Source organism: Megalops cyprinoides, chromosome 15, assembly GCF_013368585.1.
Source record: "Megalops cyprinoides isolate fMegCyp1 chromosome 15, fMegCyp1.pri, whole genome shotgun sequence".
In the NCBI taxonomy this organism is placed as follows: Eukaryota; Metazoa; Chordata; class Actinopteri; order Elopiformes; family Megalopidae; genus Megalops; species Megalops cyprinoides.
In genome coordinates this window covers 26,042,877-26,055,949 of record NC_050597.1, presented here as the reverse complement: position 1 = coordinate 26,055,949, position 13,073 = coordinate 26,042,877, and the positions used below count along the sequence as shown (strand labels likewise).

Below are 13,073 nucleotides of genomic sequence, written 5' to 3'. Positions count from 1 at the left end.
TGTTATGCTTTCTGCCATAAAAGGCTTATTACTGGAGTTGCTGTGCTGAGAGGGAAAAAAAATCATGTGTGGGACGATAACAATCAGTTGCTGTTTGTGACTCATTTTGCCTTGCAGTGAGGAACTTTATTAATCATTTATCATTTTATTTATTATTCATCGGCTTGCCAGACACCTTCAGCCAGTGTGCTTTGAATGCTGAATGACTCTTTGTACTGTCTGTAACCTGTTTATTTATTCAGCGATCCAGACAACACACAACAGCAAGGTCCCCTTAAGGACCGAAACCCACGACCTTCCGATCGTAAGGTCAGGGTTGTAGTCAGTGCTCTTCACTGCCGCCCCGTTGACCACGCCTTGCCTCTCCCACAGACCCTGGTGGATCACTTTGAGGACAAGAGCTCCCCTGTGACAGAGCGACTGAAAGTGTTCTACAGCTGCCAGGTTCCCACTCGCTGGTCTCTGCAGGTAACCCTCCCCCACACCCCCAACTGGCCCACATCATCTGCACTATCGCTGCCATCCATTCTCATTACCAGTCATTATCACTGCAGTTTATGGTCATTAAAACTCGTTATCACAATCACTCGTTATCACGATAATTCATTGTCACAGTAATTCGTTATCATCGTTATCACTACTGTTTATTGTCACTGTCAGTCATTGTCGTTACCGTTTGTTATCCCTGCCATTCAGTACCATTCGTCATCACGGCCATTTATGATCATTACCATTCATTGTTGTCACCTTTCACCATCTTCACTGCAGATTATCACTGCTGTACGCTCCGTTTGTAGTGACACACAGAGACACACACGATTTATACGTTATATAGAAAATGCAACTTTAAAAAAATCCGATGTCCATCGACTTTGTGCCAAGTCAAAGAAAGAGCTGTGTTATTGTGTGATTGCATGTTATGCTGTGTGTCTCAGTGATGGTAGCTTGAACTACAGTATGTGTACATGCAGTGCACACATACACACGCCAGTGTGATGCACTGTAGTGTTGCCAGAATGTATACGGATATCAGGTATTGTGGGCGTCACTTAATTTCAGTGATGCAAAATTGCACGCTGTTTTTCGAAAAAGATGTGGGATACTACTCATTGCATTACTCGCTGACCAGAGAAGATTTGAGAAGCAAAGTCCAGAACGAAAGCACCGATGAGGCATCAGTCACTACACGGTCCGATCGCACAGCAGCAGGAGAAATCAGCGTGGTGCACGCCCAGCGTGGGCGCGCCTGGCACCTGCTTCCACAGCCCTGGCAGTCTGTAGCGTGTGCGCCCCAGGGTCCAGCCACAGCCTTCCCACACACCCGCTCACAAGTCCTGAGCTGTCGGCAGCAACGCGCCCTGCTCCGCCCCACACCTCCCTCACCCCGCACCACATCTCGCCCCACACCGCGGGGTGACCCATCCTTGGTACCCGGCTATCCTCGCGCCCACCCCCCACCGGCCTCTGGCCAGAATTAAAACCTGTGGCGGCCGTGTGAGAAGCCCCTTTGTCCCGACGGTCAAACAGCCTGTCCCATCCATCAGCACCGGCTCCTGTAATTCGCAATTAGTGAGTGCGTCAGCATTCTGATCTAATCTGGGCCGCGGTGCACCAACAGTATATCTGTGTCAGGGATGCAGGAGAGGCCGGTTTGAAGCCATTGTCTACAGCAGGGGTGCCAAAGGCCACTAGACGAGCCTCTGTGGAGGAATGGCCAATAATGTGTCTTTGTGCTCTATCAACCTGGAGACAGCTAATGCCCTACAGGGATGGAGCTGCATTAAACTGCGAGACTGTGTGTGTGTGTGTGTGTGTGTGTGTGTGTGTGTGTGTGTGTGTGCGTGTGTGTGTGTGTGTGTGAGAGAGGGAGAGAGAGAGAGAGAGTGAGAGCGAGAGGGAGAGAGAGGGAGAGAGAGAGAATTTAATGGCTTAATTAAGGGAAGGATAGTTGCTCTTCAGCCAAAGTCTGTGTTTTATCATTGGCATTTTAATACAGTGGTATTTGCATCCAGAGGCCGTTATAGCTCGTTCACACAAAATGCCATTATTACTTTTTCCGTTGAGTTCAGGGGGCTGAATTTGTTCTTCTCTGTCCTCTTCTCTTGTGTGTCTGAAGAAAAGGGCACAAGCCGCCTAGCGTTTGCTCAGGTGTTCTTTATAAAAAAAAAAAAAAAAGCAGCGTTCAGTCAGCTTGTGAGAAAGACATGGCTCTCAGGGGATAGTACAGGAAACTGTGGTTGAGTCTGAAAATAGTTTTTACATTATTACATTAGTGTTTCTCCTCAACTCAAACAAGCCCGCAGTCACTTCACCTGTAATTGCCTCCAATTGAAAGGCAGCGGTCATCCAGATTTCTTTTTCTTTTTTTGTTCTCCATGCAGAGTGATTCACTACACACACACACGCACACACGCACACACGCACACACACACACACACACCCCGCACATGCTACACATGAAGCATGATGGTGCATGACCTTTTGCTGCATTCTCTAGGTGTTTGTTCAGCCCCCCCCCCCCCCCCAACCTGCAAACTGTGTCTGACTCCCTATGTCACTTCGGAGGTATGCTCCGCATGAAGACTGATAATCATCTATCCCCCCCCCCCGACTGAACCGAGATCAGCGCGTGGGGAGCGTGCCAGACCCCTCCAGATGAGGAAATGGAAAAGGGAGGAAGCGGCTAACGGGGGAGAGATCAGCCGCTCCAGCTCCCTGCAATAACGCAGAGCGAGCGGCAATAAAGCAGGAATGGAGGCACCTATCGCTGCCGGGGGAATAGAGCGCGCGGGAGAAGGGGGGGGGGCTGAACGCGGCAGTGACGCACTCCCGCCATCCACAGAGATGTGCCCTGCATGCAAGCTTGCTCTTCCTGCAGGGCGGGGCAGGGGCAGGTGGAGCTGTGTGGAGGATTGTAGTGGGAGGGGAAGGGAGGGGTGGAGGCAATAGCATAGCAGTTTCTGTAGGGGGCTTGTGCTTTTCCCTCCCCCTCCTCAAACGCGAAACGCAAGCCGCGCCTCCGTGCCTTCCCCGAGACGGATAAAAAAAGATGCTGAAAGAAACGTATGGGATGGAAATTCACCGGGAGGCAGTAAAAAAAGGCCAGTGTGGCTCTTTTGTCAGCGCTGTTTACCATTGGTGTCACGTTCCGCCTTCATGGCGCTCCGGTCACGTGACCGGCGCCAGTGACAACGGGGAAATAAATTCCGATTTATTACCACCCTCGCCTTTATGGGACGTGATAGGCCAGCGCGGAAGGGGGAGGGGCAGGGGATTGGGGGGGACGGGGGGAAAAAAGGGGGGGGGGAGGGGGGTTCTGTTGGATTTACTCTGTGACATGTCAAGCCACGATCAAGATTTTGCTAGCGCCGGAGTAGATGGAGTTTGGCACAAGGTCATGTTTCTTGTGTAGTTGCCGGGGCGATAATGAGGTGGGGTCGGAGGGGTCGCGTTAAAAATTGCAGTCACTTTTTTTTTTTTTTTTGCGCAGTGTGGCGATGCGCTCGGGTGTAATTCCAACAACCCGAAACGGCCTCGAACGCAGGAGGCCCGAGACCCCGCTTGGCGTAACCGGGCTGCACCTCTTAATAATTCTGCTGACCGCTCTCTCCGTTTCATCACTCCCTCATAAGCTGTGTGACTCCTGTAAACAAATCCTGTCTAAACGCACATCTCTCTGCCCCCCACCTTCGGGACTTCCACTCGGCCCATAACTTAACTTCTGCTGCGTTAATGCTCTCAGCCTACAGACAGACACCCGCCCCCCCCCACCCGTTTCTGTCTCCATCCCTGTCTTTAAATTGTTAGTGGAACGGGTGATGCAGGAGCGCTGCCTAATGCCGTTAAACTGTATAAACTGAATTGTAATGAACAATAAATCTCCTCAGAATGGAGGGAATCTTCATGCAAATTGCCCTCTGTTGTGTATGTGTTCTTCATCATTTGCGGAGTCCAAATAGGCAATATAAAATCCTGCAAACTCATCCAATTTCAGGGCACATGGGGGCCCTTTTCTGCTCGCAGATTCTACAAGGGTCATTAACTGCACCCCCCCAAACGAAGTGTTGGTCCAGGGGGGTGTGAGCAGGGAGGGAGGTCCCAGGGCGCCCTCTCCTTTCGTCGGGCCCTGAAAGAGGCCCTTTCAGCGTATGGTTGAGGCCTGACTCATGGCGGGGGGATGAAGATCATACTAGCACTTCACAGGAGTGCCAGGGAAAGCCGTCTAACACTCTGTGCCCTAATGGTGGGGATCAAGGTTATCCGCCGGTTACCCACACGCTCTCGTGCTCTCAAAAACACGTGTGTGCACAGGATTGCAGGTAATTGCAGGTATTTGAGGGATGACCAGATGGACAGAGCTGCTACCAGAATTATTTTTATCAATTTGTTTATATTCCTGTGTTGTTTCTAACACACAGTCATCTGTAGGTGCAGTAGGTTTGTGGAGGGGATAAAAGATCTGTTATAAAGGTGATTTCTTTAGGGGTAACTTACCTGTGTCCTCTCCCACCTCCCCGCAGCGGCAGTTGGCCAGCCTGCTCATGGACCTGGGCTGCACCAGCTCCGCGCTGCTCATCTACGAGAGACTGGAACTGTGGGAGGACGCCGTCATCTGCTACGAGAGGATGGGCCAGCACGGCAAGGTAGGCCCAACCCACCCGCCCACAAACAAGGATAAGCAATATTCATGGATTTATTTAGCTGGCGTAAGCTCTTGTCCTAAACAGCCTACAAGGCTAACATGGCATTGTATATTAAGTGCTTATCACACACTTACTGTACTTAGCAACAAGAACAGAGTACAGTACTACTGAATACGTTAATTACTGTGAACTGGCGTGAAGCTGAAAAGCCAGGCTAAACACCATAGCAGAATAATGTGCCAGTAACGGGAGTAGTCCTAACAGTAATAATAACAGTAACAGTAAAGGTCGAGAGTTCCTCAGAACTCTCTCATAAAGTTGATTATGGGAAGCCTAACCTTATATTCCCTAAAAGGCAATGTTGTAAGCAAGTTATGATCTTGACCAAGGGCTGGAAGCCATTGCTTACAGCAAACGCCTGATGTGAGATAAAGTCAAAATATTTGTACAACCAGTCTCTCTTTTGTCATAACTCAGGATTTTGTATTGTGAGGCAATTAGCAGTGGTGTTTTGCTAAACATTGTAAGCGCACAGCGTCGAGGAACCAGAAACTGTCTGAAGTAATATTTAGTATTGAACTGAATTGAAATTCTTTGAATAATTTTTCAACTGAACGTATTCATTTAAATGTAAAATCACAGGTTTGTTGGCGACCTGTCTGTATAAGGTGATTTGTCAGATACTGTGTGAACCAGAACTGTAAGGAAATTTAAGTGCTGACCCAATGCAGAGCCTCTGGATTGTGTGTGAGTGACCCCCGTCAGACCCCAAGTGGGCAACCTTTTGGGATTGGGTAGCTAATCTCCCTCATCCCTCTCTCACCCCCTGACTGAAAACCATTCGTTCCAGCCTTTATTTTGACCCCATTTTCTGACTCACTCCTAATTCATGTTTAAATCTGATTCAAGTCGTGTCTAGTAGCTCTGACTAATCCTTCATCGTTTGGCTGGTGTGTTACAGTGGGTGACGTTCACTCATTGGTTAATGGTCTCAAGGAAGAAAGTGCTGTTGGATCAATAGGTATGTTAAACACACAGACAGAAATAGATCATCAAGTGGAAGTATTACAGAGCCTCTAATGACCTGACTGTTTACCCGGCTGTCTGCGTCTCTGTTATGCCTTCCTTTGTGAAGCCGCTCCAGATGCCAGATGCATCAGCGGCAGACGATACAGCTCTGTTTAGTTTTTTGACGTTACCTCTGTTGGTCCCCCGAGCATTGGACGAGTCAGACAAAAACCTGCAACACCGCGAATGGGATCTGACCTGGGCGTCTCTCCGCCTCGCCAGTGCCCATCCGTCTTACCCAAACAAACACTGGCAGCTGTTGTGAGTCAGCAAATCGGGGACGTGTTTGTGGCTTTGCGGACCCACCGCAGACGCACACAGGAAAGGCGACACGGTCCAACCCCATCGTTTTACGCCTCGTGAACGTGGGAATGGCGAAAAGGAAAAATGCTTTTCCACAGACTGAAGCTGTTTTCTCTTTTATATATATGTAGTTTCCTCCTTGTGGAGAAACATCTCCTTGTTTACACAGGTGCCCTCTTCCTTCCTCCCGCACTGGGTGCCGTGACTCTGTAATTGTTTACGCGTCGAAGTAAAGCACTGGAGGTGGAAGTGAGGGAGCAGAGATAGAGAGGGAGACTTCCCTTCCCGCTCTTCTGTCACGTTTTGGACAGTGCGCAGTCGAGCCGCAGCTAATGGGTTTGTGTGTCAAGAAGGTCTGAGAGAAAACCTGATAGCGCGTCTGTTTTATCATGGCAATGAGAGATGTGGACGCTCGGTCATTGCCAAATTTGCTTTAACGATGCCAGAACGATTACGTCAGGGACATCTGCTAAATTTCTGGATGTTTTGAGGACGACTCTCAAAGCACTTCTCCCGTTTGGCTTTTTTTTTTTTTTTTTGTGCGTCACCTCCCGTCCTTCCTGCCATTGACCCCACGAAAAGCATACCGCTCAAGATGAACTAGAACCAGGGTTTTTTTGTGGTCCTGGAATGTCTTTAGGATTCAGCATAAAAAAGGTGATCCAAACCTGAAATCTCAAACTTATGTCTGTTGTGGTCATAGAGCTAAAAACCAAATCTTTTCAATGATTACTGACACCCAGTCAAATGAATAACAAGGTCTACTGTACACATAGCATCTTTGCATAGGTGATATGCATCGATGGCGTGCACACACACACACACACACACACACAAAAACTTTGTTAAGATTTTCTCTTGGCTGGAACCCCAATAGAACCGCTCCTGCACAGTGTTGTAAAGTGTTTAACCTCGCTATTGTTACGTGGTGGCATTGTGGTGCCGTGCACCGCGGGACTCCCACGCTTTGGCAGCCCCGCCCCTCAAGGTGGGCGGAACCAGCCTCTGGTTGGTTGTTCCGGGAGCACAATCCCGAATTCGTTTCCTGCGGGCCTTTGTGCAGTCTATTAAATTACAGCTTGTTTTGTCTCCCAATCTGATTACCGTGGTGCATTCTGGACAATAAAATGAAAACAAAAACCCCTTAACTCCGGCCCAAGCCAGCACCCTGGGTAACACGATAAAAATGCTATGCAATCCATTTGTCTGGAGTATTTCTCTTTTTTTCTCTCTCTCTCCTTCTGGCAGACTGGCCATGAAAACGCGCTGTTCTGTCTGCGCTCTGGTTCTGAGCGCATACTTATGTGAATGAAGCTGACCCGGACGTGCCCTGAGAGAGGGCCGGAGTCGGCTGCCAGCCTTCTGCAGAAGGACATTTCATGCGCTGTTCCATCTCCCCTCTCTGATGCAGCTGTGCATCACTTTAATGAATCAGACGGGATCGTTCTTTTTCTTTTTTTTTTTTCTTCAGGAGGCGGATAGATTTTTATCCGTCAGACAAGAAGCAGAGGAAGAGGCTTTGTGCTTCTCCTGGTGCACCGGGCTCAGCTCTGAACCGGCACTGCAAAACGTATGCCTTTCTCGTGCAAGAAATTACAACCGTAAAAACACTGTTACCGTAATCAACCCCTTCGACGTGGAAATCGGCTGTTGAAATGGGAAAGCGAACCAAAGATTTCTTGATTGCGTTCAAGGACTGTAAATTACAGATCGTTTGATGAGACCACACAGTGGATCAGTTGAGACACTGAGTGCCTCCTGAACATATGCTGACATTGATTCCCACTTCCTTTGCTTGCTCTAAACCACAGATAAATGATCATGGGTAATTGTTCACTGTTTTTTTTTCTTTCATCGGTTGAATTGATTGTAATAACTGTTTGACATTTTTTTGGTCTCTGCCGTTTGAATGGATTTCTCTCAACGGGTGACCACAGCGCAGAAAATTCCTCTCGTGGTCTCCAAAAACGATAACGGCTCCCATTGTGAACGCGAATATTTGGAGAAGCCGCAGATTGGTATAGACCAATTTTTTCTTCCTCAAGCAAAGTTCATTGAGCCCTGAGAATTCCTCACGTACAATAAGGGCGTCTGTATTTCGAGGAATTTCAGTCCTCCCCCACCTTCACGTGAGAATACTCTTGGGTGCAGACCAGTGGCTGGGCTCCAAGGTTATAAAATCCAATCCACAATCACCTCTTTAAACGCAGAGCGAAACTGGCCGCGGAATCAATCAGTCCACTCCAATTTTGTTCTAGAAGGCCTGCTGAAGTGATTTTCAGATGCTCCCGAACGTGCGAGGCAAATGGCGTTTTAATCGCCGCAGTGGCCCTGTTATGTACTGGTGGCAAGAGCATGTCAAGGGTAATTGGGAAGCTCGCAGTGTGCACGAGAGATGGCTAATTGAATCCTGTCTTGGCAGCCGACGCCGGGGTGCTATATTAATGAGTGGATGTTACCTCTTAACGTGCTGTTGTCATTGGCAGAGGACTCCCTCCCCCCCACTCCTCCCCTTACCCCCGTCTCCTCCTAAGGTCTGTGCCAGAAGGTCTGATCCCCTCCCGGGGTCGCTTATAACCCGGTCGCTCTGGCATGCGGGGGCCTCATTCGACTGCCATAGGCTGCCCTCCACCCGCCTGCTCAGAGCCCGAGTGCGGGAGTCAGCGGTGACAAAACCCGGCTGAAGGCCGTAGCAACAGGCCGGCAGGATTTCCACTCTGGGTGCCGGGATAATCCCCCCCTGTCCCCGTCCACCCCCCTCCTGCCAAAAGCAGCAGCTGGGAGAGGCCGCGAATGCTTGTCGCCTGGCGGCGTTCGGCGGCGAGGGCCGGGCGCGGCGGAAAAGCGGGGGTGAAGGCGAGGGGCTGCAATGGCATCCCCGGCAGCGTGCCGTCTGGCCGAGGTCATGAAACCCGACCGCTCCGCCAGTCAGCCATGTTGGCGCTCGCGGCCCAAGGAGATAAATCACCCCCGATGATGGCGTAAAAATTAAAATTTGCGATCGGAGGCGTCGCGACGGACCGTTGGTCGGGAATTGCGTGTGAACGCGAGCGGCCCCGCGGGACGCCACTCTGTTGACACACAGGAAAGGTCGATATTTTTTCCTCCCCAAGGATGGAACTTTGCTTTTTCTTCAAAAAATATGTAGAGGGAAAATTACGTTTAAAAAAAAAAAAAGCCCCTTTGAAATATGAGCGTGCAAGACAAATGGCCGTAATAATCGTGCTTTAATCACAAGGTAATTATGAGATTTAACACGCCGGTGAGAAGTTAATCTCCGGAGTCTGGCAGAATGGCTGAAAAAGCAGGGCCTTCAGGAGGTGCTGAGGGGAGAGGGAAGGCGTAGTGGAGGAAATATCGCAGCTCAGCCTCTGCTCTGAGATGGCGGAGCGGGCCTCGGCGGTCGTTTTTAATCTTCACGCTCAGCCGGGAAGACGCACGGAGGCGGCCGCTGGAGTCTGCCCGGAGAAAGCCTGCACGGGGGGGGGGGGAAGGGGAAACTTCGGGCGGTTTTAAAGCACCGGCTCCCTACAAATCAAACGGGCAGCGGGCACGCCCTGCGTGATCCTCCGCTGGCCGGGGAGCCTCGACGGGCCTCCGCTCTAATTGGGCTTCTGTTACGCTGCGGCCGCTCTCTCACATCGCCCCACCTGCCTGCGGAAGCGTGCAGGCTGGGTGAGGGCCAGTTGGAAGTCTTCTTCCCCCTCCCCGTTTCACACAGGCCCACTGTATCCCCTGTGCAGCGGGGTCTGTGCCTTCTGTGCTTCTCTGAAAGGCAGAAGCGCACAGCTCAACCAGAGAGACACAACACTCTGTGATGGAGAGGAACAAACCAAGTTGCCTCAGTCGGTAGTCCCGTATGTTGCTTTTCTTCATCAAACACCTGCTATGAAACTTGTCATTAAAGCAGAACTTTCTCCAGTCTAATTTGAACAGCCTTTTCCGTTTGAGGGCCCTATTATGGCACGTAATTCTGCATTGTGTATGGGAGGTCTGGTGTTTCAGTTACAGCACTGAGGTAAAGGCTCGGGGGCCCTGCTTTGTGTCTTTGTGAATGGGATGGGGCTCCGGTGCTCCTCTGGCCCAAAGCCAGCACACCACTGCGCACTTTCTCTCTTTCTTTTGCCCAGTCCGGACTCAGAGCGATTGAATAGACAACTCAAGCTGTGAAAGCAGACAGTCTGTTTCGGAAGGACGGAATGAACAAATGAAATAAGGGGGGGGGGGGGTTTAAGGCACCTCAGCGGTGATCTGCCTAATCCACTTTGCTGGACTCGCTTTGTTTTCCAAGGCTGATGGGGAATATTTAGGTGAAGTGCAACCGAAAGTAAAGACTTAAACTGTTCCCAGGGTGTGTGTGTGTGTGTGTGTGTGCGTGCGTGCGTGTGCGTGCGTGTGTGTGCGTGTGTGCATGTGTCTGCGTGCGTGCGTGCGTGCGTGCGTGTGCGTGCGTGTGCGTGCGTGCGTGTGCGTGCGTGTGTGTGCGTGTGTGTGTGTGTGTGTTTTGTGCGTTTGTGTGTGTCTACACGCGCCTGTATGTGTTTTCAGTGCCGAAACGAATGGATTAACCTTGCTGTATAGTCCTCATGGAACCGCACTCCCTTCCAAAAGGGTCTTCATTCTCTTCTCCTTCACATAGTGTTCGAGTAACAAAGAATGTTCAAGTAATCCTCCATTAGAGCCTCAAACTGAAAGAGAACATTCCGGCGTCCAACACATGTCGAAACATATCCGTTCCATTTTGGCGTGGGTCCTCGATTTCTAAAACGAAAGCATCTGTGAGGACTGCCAAACCTGGTGTCTTTGGCAGACAAGGGTGGGTGTGGATACTAGGGGTGTAAGCCGTTGTCTTAACAATGATACCAAACCATATCAGTACCTAAGCAATAATACTGAACGTGGGAATGTGTTTAACAATTTGATACAGTGAAATGCGCTTTAGTACGACACGTGTTGATGCAATATAATTCAGAATAACCTTGAAATTATTCTGTATTTTTATAGAAATGTAGAATGTCTAAGGATTAGTTCATTAAATGCTCTTGAAATAACCCTCAAAGATAACCAAGTATGTTGTTTATGGGAAAATAAAACTGCTGATAATATAAATGCAGCTCATTAATGTAAGTAAAAATAAATTGATTTTAACAATCGACTGAATTGGCTTTCACATGCAGCATTAATACAGTTCCTGTAGCAATACTGCATGTGAAATTGCTGTTCTTGTATCAATGCACCTATGAGTCAATGTGCCATTACACCCCAAATGGATGCAGGCAGAGGTGGGGGGGGGGGTGTGAGGGAGACCCCTGTAACGCCCCGGGCGTACTTTGTGTCCCAGGCGGAGGAGATCTTGCGGCGGGAGCTGGAGAAGAAGGAGACGCCCTCGCTGTACTGCCTGCTGGGCGATGTGCTGAGGGACCCGCAGTACTACGACCGGGCGTGGGAGCTGTCGGGCCACCGCAGCGCCCGGGCCCAGCGCTCCAAAGCCCTGCTGCACCTGCGCAACAAGGAGTTCCAGCAGTGTGTGGAGTGCTTTGAGCGTTCGCTGCGCATCAACGCCATGCAGGTATGCCCGCAGCGACGCTCCTGCTCCACCCAGCACAATGTACTGAGACTGTAGGAATATATCCTTCCATCCAGTACCGTGTACTCAGACTGTAGGAATATTCCCTTCCACCCAGCACCATGTACTGAGACTAGGAATATACCCTTCTCCACCGGGAATCATGTGCAAAGTCAGTAAAAATATACCCTTCTGCCCCCAGCACCTTGTCCTGAGGCTGTAGGAATACGCCCTTCCTCCCACCACCTTGTAATGAGTGTATAGGAATATACCCTTCTCCACCCAGAACCATGTACTGAGTCAGTAGGAATATATCCTTCTCCCCCTCGCCACATGTCCTGAGTCTGTAGGAATACACCCTTCTCCTCCCAGCACCATGTACAGAGGCTGTAGGGATATACCCCACTGCTCCACCCAGGTTCCTGTGAGATTCCTTATGTACACTACAGGTATATACCCTCTTCTACCCAGCACTATTGTGGTACATCACAGCTACACCCCATTTTTCTACCCAAAACTTCTGATTCAGTGCCTTTTATTAAACTATCGTTTGGCTGACGTTAGAGGGTGAATTATTTTCTTTCTCTGCGCTGCCCCAATCAACAATAATTGACCAATTGTTTTGACCGTTTACAAGGAGTCACGAGGGAGGGCCATAATTGCAGATCCATTTCAGATTATGTTGCTGGCTCAGAAGGACCACTGCTCTGCCTTACATAACCATTTCTGTCCCCCTCCAAGCCCGTCAGCGGGCCCAAAAGGCCTCGCTGGTGAAGTGTAACCTCCATTGCCTTCATCCAGGCAAATCAGTTCAGCATTAGCGTACTGCTGCTACAGAGCGCTTCCTTCATACCAGCTCTGCGGCTCCTGTAAGCCTCCCTCACAGAACAGCACACAGGGCTAAGGCCCAGAGTTTGAGGTGAATATTTTTTTGTTCAGATGCCGTCACAGCTGCCCTTTTTGACAAACATCTTTCCTTCTTGTGATGGTTAAAAAAAAAACTACAGTAGCTTTCTTGCTACATCGCCTTCCTCCTGTGAGTGCCGGCAGGGGGGCAGCTGAGAAGCTTAAGAGGCAGAAGAGATCTAACCAGAGGGAAGAGTCAAAACTGCCCAGCAGGTTTTCAGGCTTGATTTGAATTACTGACACATAGAAGTGGCAGTTTTGTTCGGTCGGATATAATGGGACCATAATTAGTGGATTCAGCCGCACATAAGCTAACGGGCTGAATGGTAATATTACAGACTCCAATCCAATATTACAGTCTCCAATCAGGATTGAGCTTCTCCTCCAATCAGGATTGAGCTTCTTTTCTCCTCTGCATTACGGCTGGCTGAACTCCTCCTGCCCCACCCCGTCCCTGAGGAGGATGTCAAGATTGGGACAGTCTTGTCTGGGACCTTGTCACAGAGTTGTACTGTCTGCCCCTGCCTTGGAAACGGTGGCCTTTTCTCCTGGTTAAAAGCAGTCAAGTCAGGGCACGCGGAGGGGTG

The 13,073-nt window shown here is 49.9% G+C and overlaps 1 protein-coding gene across 1 annotated transcript in view; it reads left to right on the top strand.

Moving 5' to 3' along the window:
• Positions 1-13,073, top strand: part of ttc27 (tetratricopeptide repeat domain 27) — an 89,683-nt gene that overhangs the window by 63,318 nt on the left and 13,292 nt on the right. The window contains exons 11-13 of the mRNA XM_036547503.1: positions 373-468; positions 4,521-4,643; positions 11,356-11,583. Of these exons, the coding sequence (XP_036403396.1) occupies positions 373-468; positions 4,521-4,643; positions 11,356-11,583 (447 nt within the window). The remainder of the gene's footprint in view (positions 1-372; positions 469-4,520; positions 4,644-11,355; positions 11,584-13,073) is intronic.